Source organism: Engraulis encrasicolus, chromosome 10 (genome assembly GCF_034702125.1).
Source record: "Engraulis encrasicolus isolate BLACKSEA-1 chromosome 10, IST_EnEncr_1.0, whole genome shotgun sequence".
Taxonomy (NCBI): Eukaryota; Metazoa; Chordata; class Actinopteri; order Clupeiformes; family Engraulidae; genus Engraulis; species Engraulis encrasicolus.
This window is the reverse complement of record NC_085866.1, coordinates 42,924,143-42,939,247: the sequence shown is the minus strand read 5'-3', so window position 1 is coordinate 42,939,247 and position 15,105 is coordinate 42,924,143. Positions and strand designations below refer to the sequence as shown.

At 44.8% G+C, this 15,105-nt stretch overlaps 1 protein-coding gene across 1 annotated transcript in view; it reads right to left on the bottom strand.

Annotated features, from left to right (window-relative positions):
- Positions 1 to 1,454: 1,454 nt before the first annotated feature.
- vwa1 (von Willebrand factor A domain containing 1) overlaps positions 1,455 to 15,105 on the bottom strand; it is a 19,257-nt gene continuing 5,606 nt past the window's right edge. Inside the window, exons 2-8 of the mRNA XM_063208940.1 lie at positions 12,892 to 13,121; positions 11,981 to 12,127; positions 11,375 to 11,555; positions 8,783 to 9,109; positions 7,540 to 7,815; positions 5,770 to 6,051; positions 1,455 to 3,294 (exon numbers count right to left, since the gene is read on the bottom strand). Of these exons, the coding sequence (XP_063065010.1) occupies positions 3,266 to 3,294; positions 5,770 to 6,051; positions 7,540 to 7,815; positions 8,783 to 9,109; positions 11,375 to 11,555; positions 11,981 to 12,127; positions 12,892 to 13,121 (1,472 nt within the window). The 3' untranslated portion in view covers positions 1,455 to 3,265. The remainder of the gene's footprint in view (positions 3,295 to 5,769; positions 6,052 to 7,539; positions 7,816 to 8,782; positions 9,110 to 11,374; positions 11,556 to 11,980; positions 12,128 to 12,891; positions 13,122 to 15,105) is intronic.

Sequence of the window (15,105 nt, the reverse complement as noted above, 5' to 3'; positions counted from 1 at the left end):
TTCATAAGTGTTCTCGGGAGTCACTGCTTCTCTTTGGTGTTCTTCGAAGAGATTTGGTGTGACAAAGAGAGAGAGAGTGAGAGTGTATGACAATGGCGCAATTTTTGTTAGTTTATCGCTGTACCTGCCTGCCTTCACTGCTTTGAGGAGCCATATCGTGGCTAGTGTTGACTGTACACACAGTTAGCAGCACTTTAAATCAAGATCTCTCATTTCCCCCCCAAGTCTTTCTGTCCACCTGGTTTCAGCCAAAGACTTTGAAAGAACTGAAAGGGAATCAAAACATTCTTGAATGTTTTTGGTGATTGGTTCAAATAATGAAAAAAAGTCATCAATTGATTTCAGTTTATATCAGTAAAGCCACAGCCATGGCTATTTTCCCCTACCTCTGGAAACTATTCGCTGCATGTGCTCTTCCAACGGGGCATGCAAGTGTTTCTGGTCTTAAAACTAGCTCAATCCTCAAGGCTTTTCTTTTTGTGTTTGGACTCTTCAGATGAACAATCATCGTTTTTTTTTTTTTTTCCTGTTCTGTGCAATCTTACAATAAATGAGAATGTTGGCAATACTGAATCAGCATCTTGAACCACTGTGACACCAGGTATCTTTTTGTCTTTTATGTGCACTGCAAGGTGGGTGTCAAAAGGTGCTGTGCGTAAGCGACATTAATCTTATTGCATTCCTCGGCTGTGGTGTTTTTTTACGACATAATGGCCATCATGAGGAGAATATGCTTAAGGAATGTCTCACCATGCTCTCCCAGGCCCTGTAATCTGTGGCTGAAGTTTCAACATAATTTGTGTCGAGCAGCCCAAGCAGTCATGGAGATTATGAGTTTTTGTTTGTCTTGCGGAGGTAAGCGAAACAATTTTTAATTAGCTTGCACAAACACGACAAGATTTCTTACAGAAGAGGTTTTCGGTAACACTTTAGAATAATGGTCCCTTAAAAAGCCGTATTACCACTTCATGAACATGTTTTAATAATAATAATACATTCAATTTGTGTAGCACTTTTCACAGTACTCAAAGGCAGCTAATGAAGTGATTATTAACAAAACATTTGCAAATTGTTTGTAAATTAGTAAAAACCAACCTACACAGTGTTTTACAGTGTGGGAATCGACTCATGCTGGATGAGTTTTGTGTGTTTGCCTACTGGACATTTCTACATCCAGTGGTTTCATGTCTTTTGCTCTACAAACTTTCAGGACTGCTGCAGTTGTGTTGTGTCTGCTGTTAATATAGTGTTTCTTACTCATTTACAAACATTTTCAAATGTTACCTTGATAATTAGTTCATTATTTACAAAGTGTTTATAAAGCTTTTAGGGACCATTATTGTTAAGTGTTTATACACTTATAAGTGCTTTTTCTTTTCCTTTGTCTTCATGGGGTTGACACGTTGTGCGTTGAAAATGAGGTATGACTAATCTTTACGTAAAATACACAAGTGAACAAAAACACGACTACTAGTCTTTTAATCACTGTCATTCACAGTAAATTGCACACTGGCCCTTGTCGGACATTTGTATTTCTTTTTAATATAAGCACTCTACAAACACACTACACGGCCAATAATCAGTCAAGTGTGACTTGAAAATGCATAGTAGGAAAATTGAAGTGGAGTGGCTCCAACGAGAGTGCCTGCCTCCTTTGGACAAAAAGGACAATGAAGTAAAACACAGTTTGCCAGACATGGTGTGCCAAAGAAATAATTCCTACAGCCCTGCCAGTCTTGCAGTTGGCAATGCATCCTCAAGGGTGACTCACTAGTAGGCACCTCTTGTCCCTTCTTGAAATATACCATTTATAAATTACTACAATAAATCCGAATAGGCAAACTTCTCACCATTACTTTGGATTTTAAAAGATGTGCATTTGTTTAAAACAATGTATTAGACATTATGAAGCAGTCATTAACGAATCCTATAGTTCTCATATTTATGGCTGGTTAATTTAGCAGTAGTATGTCTATGGCTATGCTTGTGTTAATAGGGGTTAGACTCGTAAAAGGCAGAGAACAAGTACATCAGAGCAGAATCCACAGGGAGGCAGTAGAGCTTTGTAAACACATGGAGAAAGCATTTCCTGCAGTTCTGCCTTAAAACAACTTCCAATCCCATACTTATATAATCACAAGGAGGAGAAAATTCAGTGGCTTTTGTTTTTATACACAGAACTGACTGAATGACAAACTGCACCATTATCCCCTCAGCTTCTGACTTGCTTGCTTGCATGGCACTGGAACAGAAGAGATTGCTTCTGCCCCTCCACAACAACATCTGCAACGTCTTTAAGCAAGGAACATCTGCAAGCTGTTTCTCAAAAGAGGTTCAGCCGACCGACTGGCCGTCCCTGATATTTCTCTAAGTGCTGAGGGTTTGGCTAGCAGGCAAGCCATACCACAGTCATGGTTAAAAAAAGGAGATATGCTGTCCTTGGTTTCTTTCTATCCCTTCATAACAGAAATGGCATCTCTCCCAAGTTAATATGAGCTTATAAACATTACAGTTTATCTTGTTCCCTTTTTAAACAAAAAATAAAATGCATAGAAATTCTTTTGAATGGGCATAGTGTTTGCAACTGTTACTGAGTAACCCCTTCCTCCCCAAGGCTCTGACCAATGTGTTCCATAAGACTTCATTTTACTTTCTTTACATATACATTCCCCTTCCGCTCTGTAAAAAGAAATATACGCGCAACTATAGCAACCCCAGACAGAACCTCTCAGTAGTGTGATTAGGGACTGTTTGAAGTGACGCAGAGTAAATGCCAGTGGTAGCTCTGAGGTTTGCGGGTCTGTTTTCAGTCAAGGGATACAGGGAGAGCAGATTGTAAACGTGCATGTCTTTATGGGTGTGTGTGTGCGCCTGTGTGCTCAAGGGTCCGTGCACGTGTATTTTGTGTGGGTGTGTGTATGTGTTTTTGTATTTATGGGTGCTTGCATGTGTGGGTGTACTTGTGTGTGTGTGCGTGCGTGTGTGTGTGCATGTGTGTGTACTTATGGGTGTGTGTGTATGTGTGTGTGCAGGCATGCGTGTAGGCATGTAGGGTAGGGTAGTGTAGTGCTGTGTGGGGTGAGCGTAAAAGACAGAACGAGGCGAGCGGCCCTCCTCTCCTGTCTTGTCTGCTGGTGGCCGATAAGTGCTCCAGTGATTTCAGAGGTCTCGCTCCCTCGTTCTCTCTCCCTCCTCCAGCCCTTCGTCCTCCCATCCATTACAAGATGCTGATTGGCTGGCTTCAATAATGGGGGCACACGGGCGCCTATGAGTTGTAGCCCCAGGTCAATGCATCTGCACACAGAAAACAAAGGCCGCACTTCACAATACAGAACATTTCACATCGAGTAAACAACAATCGTGTTGTAAGTCGGTGCCTGCTTCCATGTGCATGTTATTTACATGTCTTTAATTTGTATACTGTATAGCCTACGCTGCTTGTTTTCCATCCTGCAGACATTGATGAACTTTTGCGCTGACCGACAACCCTCTGTTTCCACTAAGCCATTTATCATATGATTGCGTTCCTAATGGAACACACATGTACGGTAGTAATTCACTGCCTCTGCTGTGTTTGTGGTACCAGAGTCGAGGGGCGGTGCCAGACTACACACACGCCGCTACCGTACAGTCAGGGGCGCCGCGGGAAATGATGGACCCCTGAAAGAAAATGGTTCCGCTGGGTGGCTGCCCCAACCATAGCTTAGTCATAACCCTGGGCTGTACTGGCAGCATTCAGACCATGTGCCTGATCTTAGGCTTGACTGAGAGAAAAAATAGGGTATGTAACACTGAGAATATATAATTTGTTGGTTAAGTTAACCAAATCTTATTTAAAAAAATAGTTCAAGCTCCTCATTTTTTTCTGTCAGCAAAGTATAGGGGTCATTCTACGATTCGGCTGCGCTTTTAAGTCCATAGATTTTATTTGCCAATTCCACTAACTATTAACGGCATCCAATGATGTTTTGGACATTAGCACACATTTACCTTTCATATAATACAGAAAGTGAAGACATGGCATTATTTCCCTCAGCAAGAATGAATAGTTAATACTGGTTTTGGGCGTTTTCATGCCATCCTGTTTTCCAAATGTCAGATTCAGTCTTCATTAGCATGTAAAGAAACTTGTTTTGCCCAATACGGTTCCAAATGTTGATTCACAGTAATCATCACAATATGACAAAACTGTCAGAAAAACCATTGTGCTTTCCATTATACATGAAATTTGCCATTTTGTGTGTGTCCACAAAAACTATGTTAACCATGTCACGGTCTGAGACCCCCTCAATAAATCAGTAATGGTTTGGTCTTAGGCCATAGGAATAACATCATGTGATGTCATAACCTCTTTGGCAGGATATGGTAAGACTTTTTGGTAAGTTTTGAGCTCCATCCTTACATAATGTATCCATTCTTTTTCATGTTCTCATAGCGGGAAAATTGCCTGTCAACTGTGTTATCATCATATTCATAAGAATATGAATTAGAAAGCGTATGTAGAAAAACAAAGATAAAGCATACAAATACATGAATTGTTTAAGGTGTTGTGGTGAAACTTCTGAGGTCCTCAGTTAGCACAACACCATAAAAATGGCTGAAATGTCAAGCCGTGTTACCGTCAATGGTGTTACGCATCAGGTATGACAATTGAGGAGGAGTATGTTTTTGCCAATTTATCTCCATATTGACAGACAAACAAACAAAATAATTTGTGTTCTAGGGAGATGGGTTTGTCTGCTCTGTTTTTTCTCCTAAAAAAGTGCCGACTTGTTCCCCTGCACTGTTGATCGTAACACAGTTGAGTAAAACAGTTGACTGTTTTGAAAGTGTTTTTGTGCTATTGATTCCTTAAGTGTTGGAAAAATCCGATGAACAGACACAGGGATTATCTCTGGAGAGGGAAGTCTTGTGTAAGGAGGGTGACTAAATTCAAATCAGATGTTACAGGGATTTATAATGAAAAATGTGTCAGTCTGTATCACAGTGAATCATAAAATCCTACTTAGGAAGCTCAACAATCACATTTTCTATATCAGTTGCACAGATTAATGACAACATTGTTGCTAAGGGACATAAGAACTTTCAAACGTATGTTGTTTCAACTCTGTAGTATTTTTATATATTTTTGAAATGACATAGTATTTGTCCATAACACTGTTGACAAAATAATCAAGCAAATGCTCGCTTTCATTAGAGTATTTATCAAATGATTTAAGATTAAGCTTGGTAATTTGTTTATTTGGAAACTTAAATATATACACTATGGAAACGTCTAAGTCATTTATTTGAAAAAAAATACTGATAATTGACATTTTGCGTTTGGAAATGTAGAATGACCCATTGGCCTATGTGGACCTTGTTAATCTCTGTCCCCTTTCATCATACCAATCAAGCAGTTCGACTCCTGACCCACCAGGTCGGTGGGGTGAGTAATTAAGCAGTGCTCTCCCCCATCCTCCTCCATGACTGAGGTACCCTGAGCATTGTACCGTCCCGCCACACTGCTCCCTCGGGGGGCTGTTTGGAGCTGCCCCCTTGAAACTGGAATCTAACCCTGCCCTTATCCCATTAAGACATGGCCCTGTTACAAATGTGCTCTTATCAGAACGGCAATGACAAAGTCATATTGTATTGCTAAAGGTTCTACGTAATGTCGTAGTAGTATCGTACTATGGTAGTAAGATGTTAAGTTAGATGTTGACTATCGCAGCGTTCCGCAGGGGAACGGTACTTATTATGGGGCTGCATTATCCGCACTGTACCAACCTTTGAATCGGGCCGTGCAGCACAGGCCCTCGCCCCGGGCAGTGCGGTAGACGGGCGAGACGCAGACGCGGGCGCCGTCGGCAGGCATGTTGGTGAGGGTGGTGGAGAGGGAGCCGGGCGGGAGGTAGCGGGTGGAGCGTTCGCTGGGCTGAGTGGCACGGTTGTGGTCGCCCTCCCACGTCACCCAGTAGCCGCGAAGGCCCTCCTCCGCCCCCTTCCACTGGACCTGCACTGAGTCACTACCCACTGTGGTCAGCTGCAGATCCGCCAGCGCTGGCAGCACTGGGGTGGAGGGAGAGAGAGATGGAGAAGGAGGAAGGGAGAGAAAGAAGAAGAAGAAAGTGTGTGAGACAGAGACAGAGAGAGAGGGAAGGAGGGAGAGAAGAAGAAGAAAGTGAAAGAGATGGAGGAAAGAAGGAGAAGAAAGTGACAGGGAGATAGAGGCGAGAGAGAGAAAAGAAGTAGAAGGAGGGAAAGAAAAGCAGAAATAAATTGAAAGGCGTGGTTGGAGGTTAAACCCATTTCAAGTGGAAGGAATCCTGCCTCCCCAGTGTAGTGTATTTCCCATGGGTTTTTGCAGTAACGCCCATCCAGTATACTATAGCACATCTCCAGATCTCCAGTGATGGACAACCTGGCTCCTCAATCCAATACAATACATCACCACATACGTATTTGCACACATCCCAAGACTCCTTCGGTAACCTTCGGGAGTCTCCCCCTTGTATTTGCAACGCAACTCCCTGACGCTCATAAGTAATCTGCATAACAGAAAATCTCCCACAAGTCATGCGTGCGCATGGTGTTGACCTCCCTGGAATGAGTTTCTGCAGGTCTTGGATGTCAGTATTTTGGATGTCTGTATTTTCTTGCCAGCATTAAGTCACTTCTACATCTGTTATTTCAAGCTGTGATTTCAAATATCGTGGCTCATCAGTCAGCTGAAAGAGTTGTCTCCGAGAGAGAAGAGATGTCACAGAAGTAACATGAAAAAACACATTATATTGTCTTTAACAGTGCAACATGACATACTGAATCGATTAAAACACGTATCAATGTATAACATTATATCATGAAACAATTAAAGCATCACTAGTTAATGTATGTAATTTGTCATGTTTTCAGTCATAAGTAGAAGTCGGAGTACTGTTACAAATGTAATTACAACACTAGAAGTATTATGTTACGTAGCTGCCTGCATCTATGTAATACCATACTACACTAGTACCATAATAAAGGAGTAATAAAAGTACTGTTTAGGATCTGTTGTAATTACATCCTTAACAGTACTTTTACGTCTACTTTATGCAACTCTGGTCATAACACACTATTATCACTCATCAACCAAAAACCCTCCTATCACCATTCCCCTCTCCCCACATTGCCTTCCTGTGGGCATGTCTTGACAGACATGGTCTTCTTTCTACTGGCAGCATGCTTGGCACTCACGGTCACCAGATTTTATTATACATCAACATACAACATTATTTTAAAAGTGTTATTAGTTAATGTTTGTAATGTCGTGGTCGTAACACATTAATATCACTTGTGTGTAGACACCTTCACCAAAAAACCATCCCATCCAGTGGTGGTTCTACCCATTTTAGGGCCCTAGGCAAAACATTTTTTGCTGGTGTTTACCATGGATAGGCTGACTGTTTGGGGCCCCATACAGAGGGCAGATTTGGTGAGGCCCCTAGGCAATTGCCTACTCTGACGACTGGTAAAACAAGCTCTGCTCCCATCACTGCTGTTCTCTGCCCACGTTACCTTCCTGGGTGCAGGCCTTGACGGACATGGCCTTCTCGCTGCCGGAGGCGTGCTTGGCGCTCACGGTCACCAGGTAGGTGGTGTCCGGCTGCAGGTTCTTCAGCACGGTGTAGTTCTGCTGCTTGTTGACTTTGGCTATCTGCAGCTTGCCGGCAGGCAGGGCAGAGTACTCCACCTGGACGCTCTGCACCGAGTCGGGCTGCACGGGGCCCCAGCTCACACGCACGCTATTGGTCGTGGACTCCGAGACGGTCACCACAGATGGGCTCAGCGTTTCTGCCATATAGCGGGAGAAGAAAACATATAAAATGTTATCAATGAGGTGTGAGTTGAGCGGAGAGGAATAATAATATTAAAAACACACTTGTGTTGTGCGGCGGAGAGGAGAGGAAGCAAGTGGGAGGAAATGGGTCCGGTAATAATACATTCCATCTGTGGTAGAAATTGTACAGTTGTTATGATTTCCCTGTGTATTTGCGTATTCTCTAATAGGTCTACATTTTTTCCAAATGTGCAGATGTGTGCATATTTCTCCTCCACTCGAACCGCTGACCTATCCTGGGGCAGCCCATATTGCTTTTGAAGCTTCTCTGAATTTTGAATTTAAGACCATGGTCTGTTTCCGCTTGGTGGTATGCAAACACTTTGTCACGGAAGCATTTCATAGAAACCTGTTGATCTGGCCTCTAGTTCCTGTACTGTACTGTATAAGAAATGATCCACACCACCAAGCTCTGTCTTTGAGTTTGATGCACCAAGGTCCCTTTGAGCTTGATTCACCAGCTAGATCCTTTGTAAATGGGTGGTTTGCTTCTCAGCTTCTATGAGAGGGGTGGGGAACCTATGTCTCGAGGGCCATTTACAGCCCTTGAGGCCGTTTTATCCAGACCCCAAGATCATTTTTATGTTATGCAGATTCACATGAAATATGAAACATTTTGTAAAGGAATGTTAGAAATCACTTTTTAAATACAATTTGGTTATATTCAGGGAACCTATAGAAGGTGGGGTCTGTTTTAAAGATGGTTGCCTTCAATATAGGCCTAAAGTGCAGGGGGAAATCCTAGTTTGTGTTCATAGTACGACCCTCTGAGGACTTTAACAGCCCTTGGAGAAATGTCAAGTGGCCCCTCAAATAAAAAAGGTTCCCCACCCCTGCTCTATGAGTTCCCTGTGTATTCCTGTGTCTCCTGTATCCATTTTCTACAAATCTGTCAAGTGCCTCTTGTCCCACCACTCTCACCTGGCGGTGTGGTGAAGTAGGCGGTGAGGGTCTTCAGGAGGTTCAGGTTGGACTCGGGTTTCAGGGTGACCTTGTACTTTGTGTCCGGCCTCAGGCCTGTGAGCTGGGCCGTTTCTGCGTCACCGGGTCGGGTGAGGCGCTGGTAGTGTCCGGGGCTGGTCCCTGGGCTGGTGCCGGGCCCTCCGCCAGGGTTAGTCTCGGATCCGGAGGGAACCGGTCCGAACCGGATGTCGTAGTAACCGGAGCCGGCCAGCACGGGGCGCCAGTGGAGGGTAGCGCTGCGGGAGGACACGTCTCGAACCTTCAGCCGCTCTGCACGAATGATCTCTGTCAACGGAGAATAAGATGGAGGGGAGGTCAGAAATAGTAAATAGCCTATTATGTGACAAATTATTTATTTGTTTCATTTTATTTCATACAATATTTTAATTTTATGTGATTTTGGATGTATGCATGGACAGTATGCAGGGAGATGAAACAGTGTTGAAACAGATGGTGAGGTGCATTTCACAGACGAAATATAAGCTAAAAGGAAAATAATGAAAGTCGGGGGACCAGATAGATAGGCTGGTGAAGATGGGGAAAAACAAAGGAAAAGAGAGGAATAGGGAGTGCATTGTCAGAAAAAACAAAAACAAAAAAGCAATTATGACACTGACACTCAGCAGGTGCATACATCCTCCAAGGCAGTTCTATTTCAACCCTTCAAAATGAATCCCAGAATTCAGACAGGTGATCCAGATCACCACCAAAAACATTACCTTCTTGGCGGAGGTATTAAATGTAGAGAGAGTGGGTCAGAGTGGAGAGGTTTTAGTGAGGGGACAGAGAAGGAGGGACAGGAGTGGTAGAGTCAGAGAGAGAGGTACCGGTAGAGTACAGTTAGTTAGGTGAGAGGGGGCGGTTGGCGAGAGTTTAGCCAGACACAAGGATCGCAGTGCATTCAGAGCACCTCGCCATGAGCTGAGCTGTGCTGTGAGCCTCACCATCTTAAAATAGACAAGACTGTCAGAGGATGCTTGGCCGATGAATTACTGTCTCTTGAGAGGCTCGGTCGTCCGTGAATAAGTAGCCGTGTGGCCATTGCTAGGAGGTCAGTGCCACATTTACACATTTACCTCCACCCGCTAAATATAAATGCGCGTGTATGTACATAATTTACGGCATACGGTGCCGAGCATAAAGGACACAAATCTTTTGACCGTGTGTCCTGATTTTGTGGCTGGCTGGCTGGCCGGGTGTGTTATCCAATCTCCTACAAGAAGAAAACAGGCTCTCTAAAAATACATCAGTCTGTATTTCTTTGGGGGGGAGGGCAGGAAAGGAAGGTGTGTGGGGGTTGCCGTGGGGGGGCCAAGAGAGAGGGATGATGGGTAGGCATTGGGGTTGATTGAATAATGTCTATATAAATAACCCCCCTCTGCTCCCTAATTTCAGGGCTCCTCTTTCACTCTCACTCCCTCCCTCTCTCTTTCTCTCTCTCTCTCTCTTTCCCTCTCTCTCTCGCTCTCTATCTCTTTCTGTCCCTGCTGGCTCTCCTTGCACCTCAATGTCTCGCTGTCTTCAAGAGTTAGACTCACGGAAGCTGAAGCCCAGTGGCCTACTTTTCAGTTACTCTGCTCACTTGTAGCCATGCAGAACGGGGACACCATGTAAAAAAACGCCACCCAACACTTCAAAAGATTTTCTCTGTGTGGGCTTTCACTGCTCCTCACCAGTCCCTGGAACCTGGAACTCGCCAATAAGGCTTTCCCTCCCTTTTGTGGGCTTTCACTTCTCTTCTACTGTATACCCCAGTGCAATTCGCCTTCAGGACAAATGTTCCATTTTTGAAGCAAAGGAGGTCTACACAACTATAGTTACGGATAGAGAACAGTGGCATATGTGTATTAGGCACCTGCTCTGAATGTACTGAATCTATAGTGTCCTCTAAGACAGGGCTTCCCAACCAGGGGTACGTGTACCACTAGGGGTACGCGAGCACACCTCAGGGGGTACTTGGAAAAAATTAATAATAACAAGTACATGGAGTGCAGTCACATTGGGAAAGAGGTACAGATATAGAGCATGAATGAGGGGGGTACTCATGATATGACAAAATTGCTTAGGGGGTACGCAGGACAATAAAGGTTGGGAAACACTGCTCTAAGACACCTAGGCGTAGAACAGACAGCAGGCGTAGAAGTAATTGACTGTATGTAAAAGCAAGCAGCAGAGGTATTGAAAGCTGCAAAAGCATTTCTGGGACTGAGGGCGTTAAAAAGCGCCAAAAGAGAAGTTGAACTTCAGCAAAAAAAATATGTAATGAGCCGGCGGCAGCAGGTGGCAGCCAATGGAATGTTCACATTTTTCGAACGTAAAAGGTTGAATCTTTCATCGCGTTCGTTGCCGCTGAGCTGTACTTTCCAGGCGGGACTCTGCACCGTTTTAGCTCTTTCAACACCTGCTGTCTGTCCTTACAGTTCTTCTTCTTCTGTGTCTTCTTCGGTGTCTTCTAAGAATCTAAGATGTTTTCTCTCTGCATCAGCTTCCTCTCCTCTTCTATCCCCCACCCAGTGCCCAGTCCTGCACGCAACTCTCCGAAAGACTCACCAATGATGGCGTTCCTGACGTCCTCCTGGATAATGCTGATGTCGTCGATGTCCACAAAGTACAGGTGGTCCTCCACAGGGGGCGACACCACCTGCCGCAGCACCTGGTAGTTCCCGTGGCCCGTGGAGACCACCAGCACGCTCACGCCCTCGTCGCGGAGCTCCTTCATGGGCTCGCTCACCTAGTCAGGCCAAGAACAATATGAACATGATTCTGAGCTCCCGAAAAAACGGGAACTCCTCCCACTTTAAGAAGGTAGAGAATGCGCGCACATCAGTGGCACAGGTGCTGGACAAAATAAAGTAACTGAAGTAAATGATAGAAGTCCACAACACTGTTAATGCAGTGTTTTTCCAGTAATTTATTTGCACAACGTTTCGGGCCTTCGTCCTTTTTCAAGTGCAACGGTTGCACTTGAAAAAGGACGAAGGTCCGAGACGTCGTCTATCATTTAACTCCTCCCACTTTGTCAGGGAGCAAACAACCATTAGCAAACTAAGGGAGGCGGGTCAAACATGTCATTTGGGAAATGCTAATTGTTATGCTCTTGGTCAGACCAAGTCTCGAAGAGATTTTAAAGTCGATGATAATCAGGCTATCGCTCACCTGCCCCGGGTCCACACCGTCTGTAAGCCAGAGCAGCACCCGCGGCAGGTTGGGCCTGGTGCCTCCAGGGATGCCCGACGGCAGCACCTGGTCCCGGGCCATGTCCAGGGCCTTGGGGGTGTTGGTGTCACCCCGCAGCTGCTTGACCTACGGAAGAGCATAGGTGTCAAAAGTAAAAAAGGAAATTCATGGTGTACATACAACACTAGCACATGATTTTAAATACAGTAGGCCCTGCCGTGGCCAACCGCCTGCCATGCGGCTGACCCGGGTTCGATTCCCGGCCAGGGTCATTTGCAGACCCCTCCCCTTCTCTCTCCCAATTCGCTTCCTGTCCACCTCTCACACTGTACTATCAAATAAAATCAGGAAAAAAAGACAAAAAAAAAAGAATGTACATACAGTAGGCGTTAACATCATTTACTCCGTTGTGCCTAATGAAGTATAAAGATTGTGGTTTTACTGAAAAAACACTACAAACCTAACAAGAACTCACCACAAACTTTATGCAACCAGTGCAGATGTAGGACAACTAGCAGAGTGTGGCGTGGTACATTAGTAAACCTCCCTCCTGAAGCTAAATACAGTATCGGCAGCACTGGGCTATTGGACTGGGCCTTTAGCTCAGGTGTGCCATGCTGTGCCTCTCATACTTTAACTGTTGCGTTGACTAGGAGGTGGCAAGTTCGGGACCAGAGGGGTCTCCCACAGCGCCACCCACCCCCTGCCTGGGCCTGGGACAGCTGACCCCATCCCAACTGACCTGTCGGATGGCGGCCTGCAGCCTCTTGTAGATGCAATGTAATGGGGACCCAATTTTGACCCCCAGCACCCCCACCCCCTGCCTGGGCCCGGGACAGCTGATCTCATCCCAACTGACCCCATCCCAACTGACCCCATCCCCAACTGACCTGTCGGATGGCGGCCTGCAGGTCCTGCTGGGTGCGGTGCGTCTGGAAGCCGAACTCCAGCTTGGGCTCGGTGCCCACCAGCAGCAGGGAGAAGCGCACCTCGTCCTCGCCCAGGGAGAAGGGCTGCAGCAGCTCGGCCACGAAGCTCACCATGTGGGAGAACTCGTAGGAGGCGATGCTCCCCGACGCATCCAGCAGCACCAGCACATCGCCCTCGCAGCAGTTCAGCACTGGAAACAACATACAGAGAAGAAGGTGAAGGGGTTTTGTGGGTATGCATGTGTATAGCACTCAGACAGCGCAGATCGACCCCACCAACACACACGCACGCATACACGCATGCGCAAGCACACACACACACACGCACACGCACACGCACACGCACACGCACACGCACACGCACACGCACACGCACACGCACACGCACACACACATACACACACACACAACACACACACCATCATCACCCTCTCAACATCATCACCCTCTCAACAGTTCATGTTGTATCTTATTCTTCTTATCTTACCCTGTTCGGTAACACTTTACAATAAGGTTACGTGAGTAGTGGCGGAATAATGTCTAAAGTAATGATTGATTAATAGTGAATAAACGCTTTAAATGCTTCATGTATGCAGTAATGTCTACTCCATTAGCAGTCATGAATTATTCATTGTTGGAGTAATAATGATTCACTATGAAGTAAATGTGGTCCGTCAAGGGTTAATTAAGAGTGTGAGTTCCAAATGTTAATAAATCATGTGTTAACATTGCGGAAAAAGATCATACCATATCTTTCCGATCATATATGAATCAGACCTTAGTTAACGGTGAATGAGTAATAATGGAATAATTATAGTAATTCCGATTCATGGTCTGTATTTATGGTGAAATTAATAATAAATTATTTTTGCAGTTTTAAGTAAATGTGGTTCATCGTTGATTAATTAATTGCAGGATTTTACCAATCCAGTATTACCACTGCGGAGAAAGGCATGCCAAATCGATCCAGTGACTGTTATACCTGAATCAGACCGTGGAATGTGAGAGGACACCCAAGAGGAAGGTGAACTCAGAGAGAAATTGTGTGATGCTACTAGAATTTGTGAAGAAAACCTTCCCTGAGTTAGTGCCTGTACTACCCTAACCCTGCCTTCAGACAGATATGAAAGATTTTGGGACTTTTCTTCAGTGTGTAATTCATGAATACATGTAAAACATGAATGTGGTTCCTCCTTCCTCCACACAGAGACACATAACAGACGAGAGCCAGATTAATTTAGCCCCCAATCCCACCGACAGGGGAGGTCACAAATACAAGGAATGGACACACGAGTGAAAATATATTTACTTGCATTCGCATTGCACTGCAATAGGGGAACATATACAAGGACCAAACAAGTCAAGATATTTCAAGTAGGCCTAAACTTGAAACCCAAAAACTAAAAAAAAGACTCAACCAAACACACAAACCGCACTCACACACCGCCGTCGCAACAGTTCTGTACTGCAAAAGGGCACAAAGACAAAAATGGACAAGCAAGTCAAGATATTTTATTACCTCTGCCAAGGAGGTAATGTTTTTGGTCGCGTTGGTTTGTCTGTCTGTCTGTTTGTTTGTCTGTTTGTCAGCAGGATAACTCAAACACTTGAGAACGGATTTGGCTGAAACTTTGTGGAGTTGTTGGTAATGACCCACGGAACAAGTGATTCAATTCTGGTGGTGATCCGAATCACAAACCGGAACCAGGACCTTTTCAAAGATTTTTCACCATTGCTGGCCTATAAATCTAGACGCCCCTAGTGACCAGAAATTGAATTGCGGGAACTCCAAAAAAGAAGGCAGAAACACAGGGTGTGAGACATAGTCAAATGTTCTATCAAGCAGTTTCCTTGGCGGAGGTCTGCGCTCTCTGAGTGCTTCTAGATTATATTTGCATTCAACACTCTAAAAGCACTCAGAGCATGCTCCTCCACCAAATACCCCCCCCTCCCAACATGTCCCTCACCAAAGCCCTACAATCGCGAGAAAGTCCAAATTACAACGACAAACAAGTTAAGCCATTTTAATTACGGAGCGTTGTTACAAAAGAACTCATGATGCTTCAGTCAAGGTTAATCCCCTCTTTACAACCTAATGGAGGTTAACTACCCACTAAATTGGGTAATTTGATGATTGTATAAACAACTAGAAAAGCACTACATAGTCATCTCATT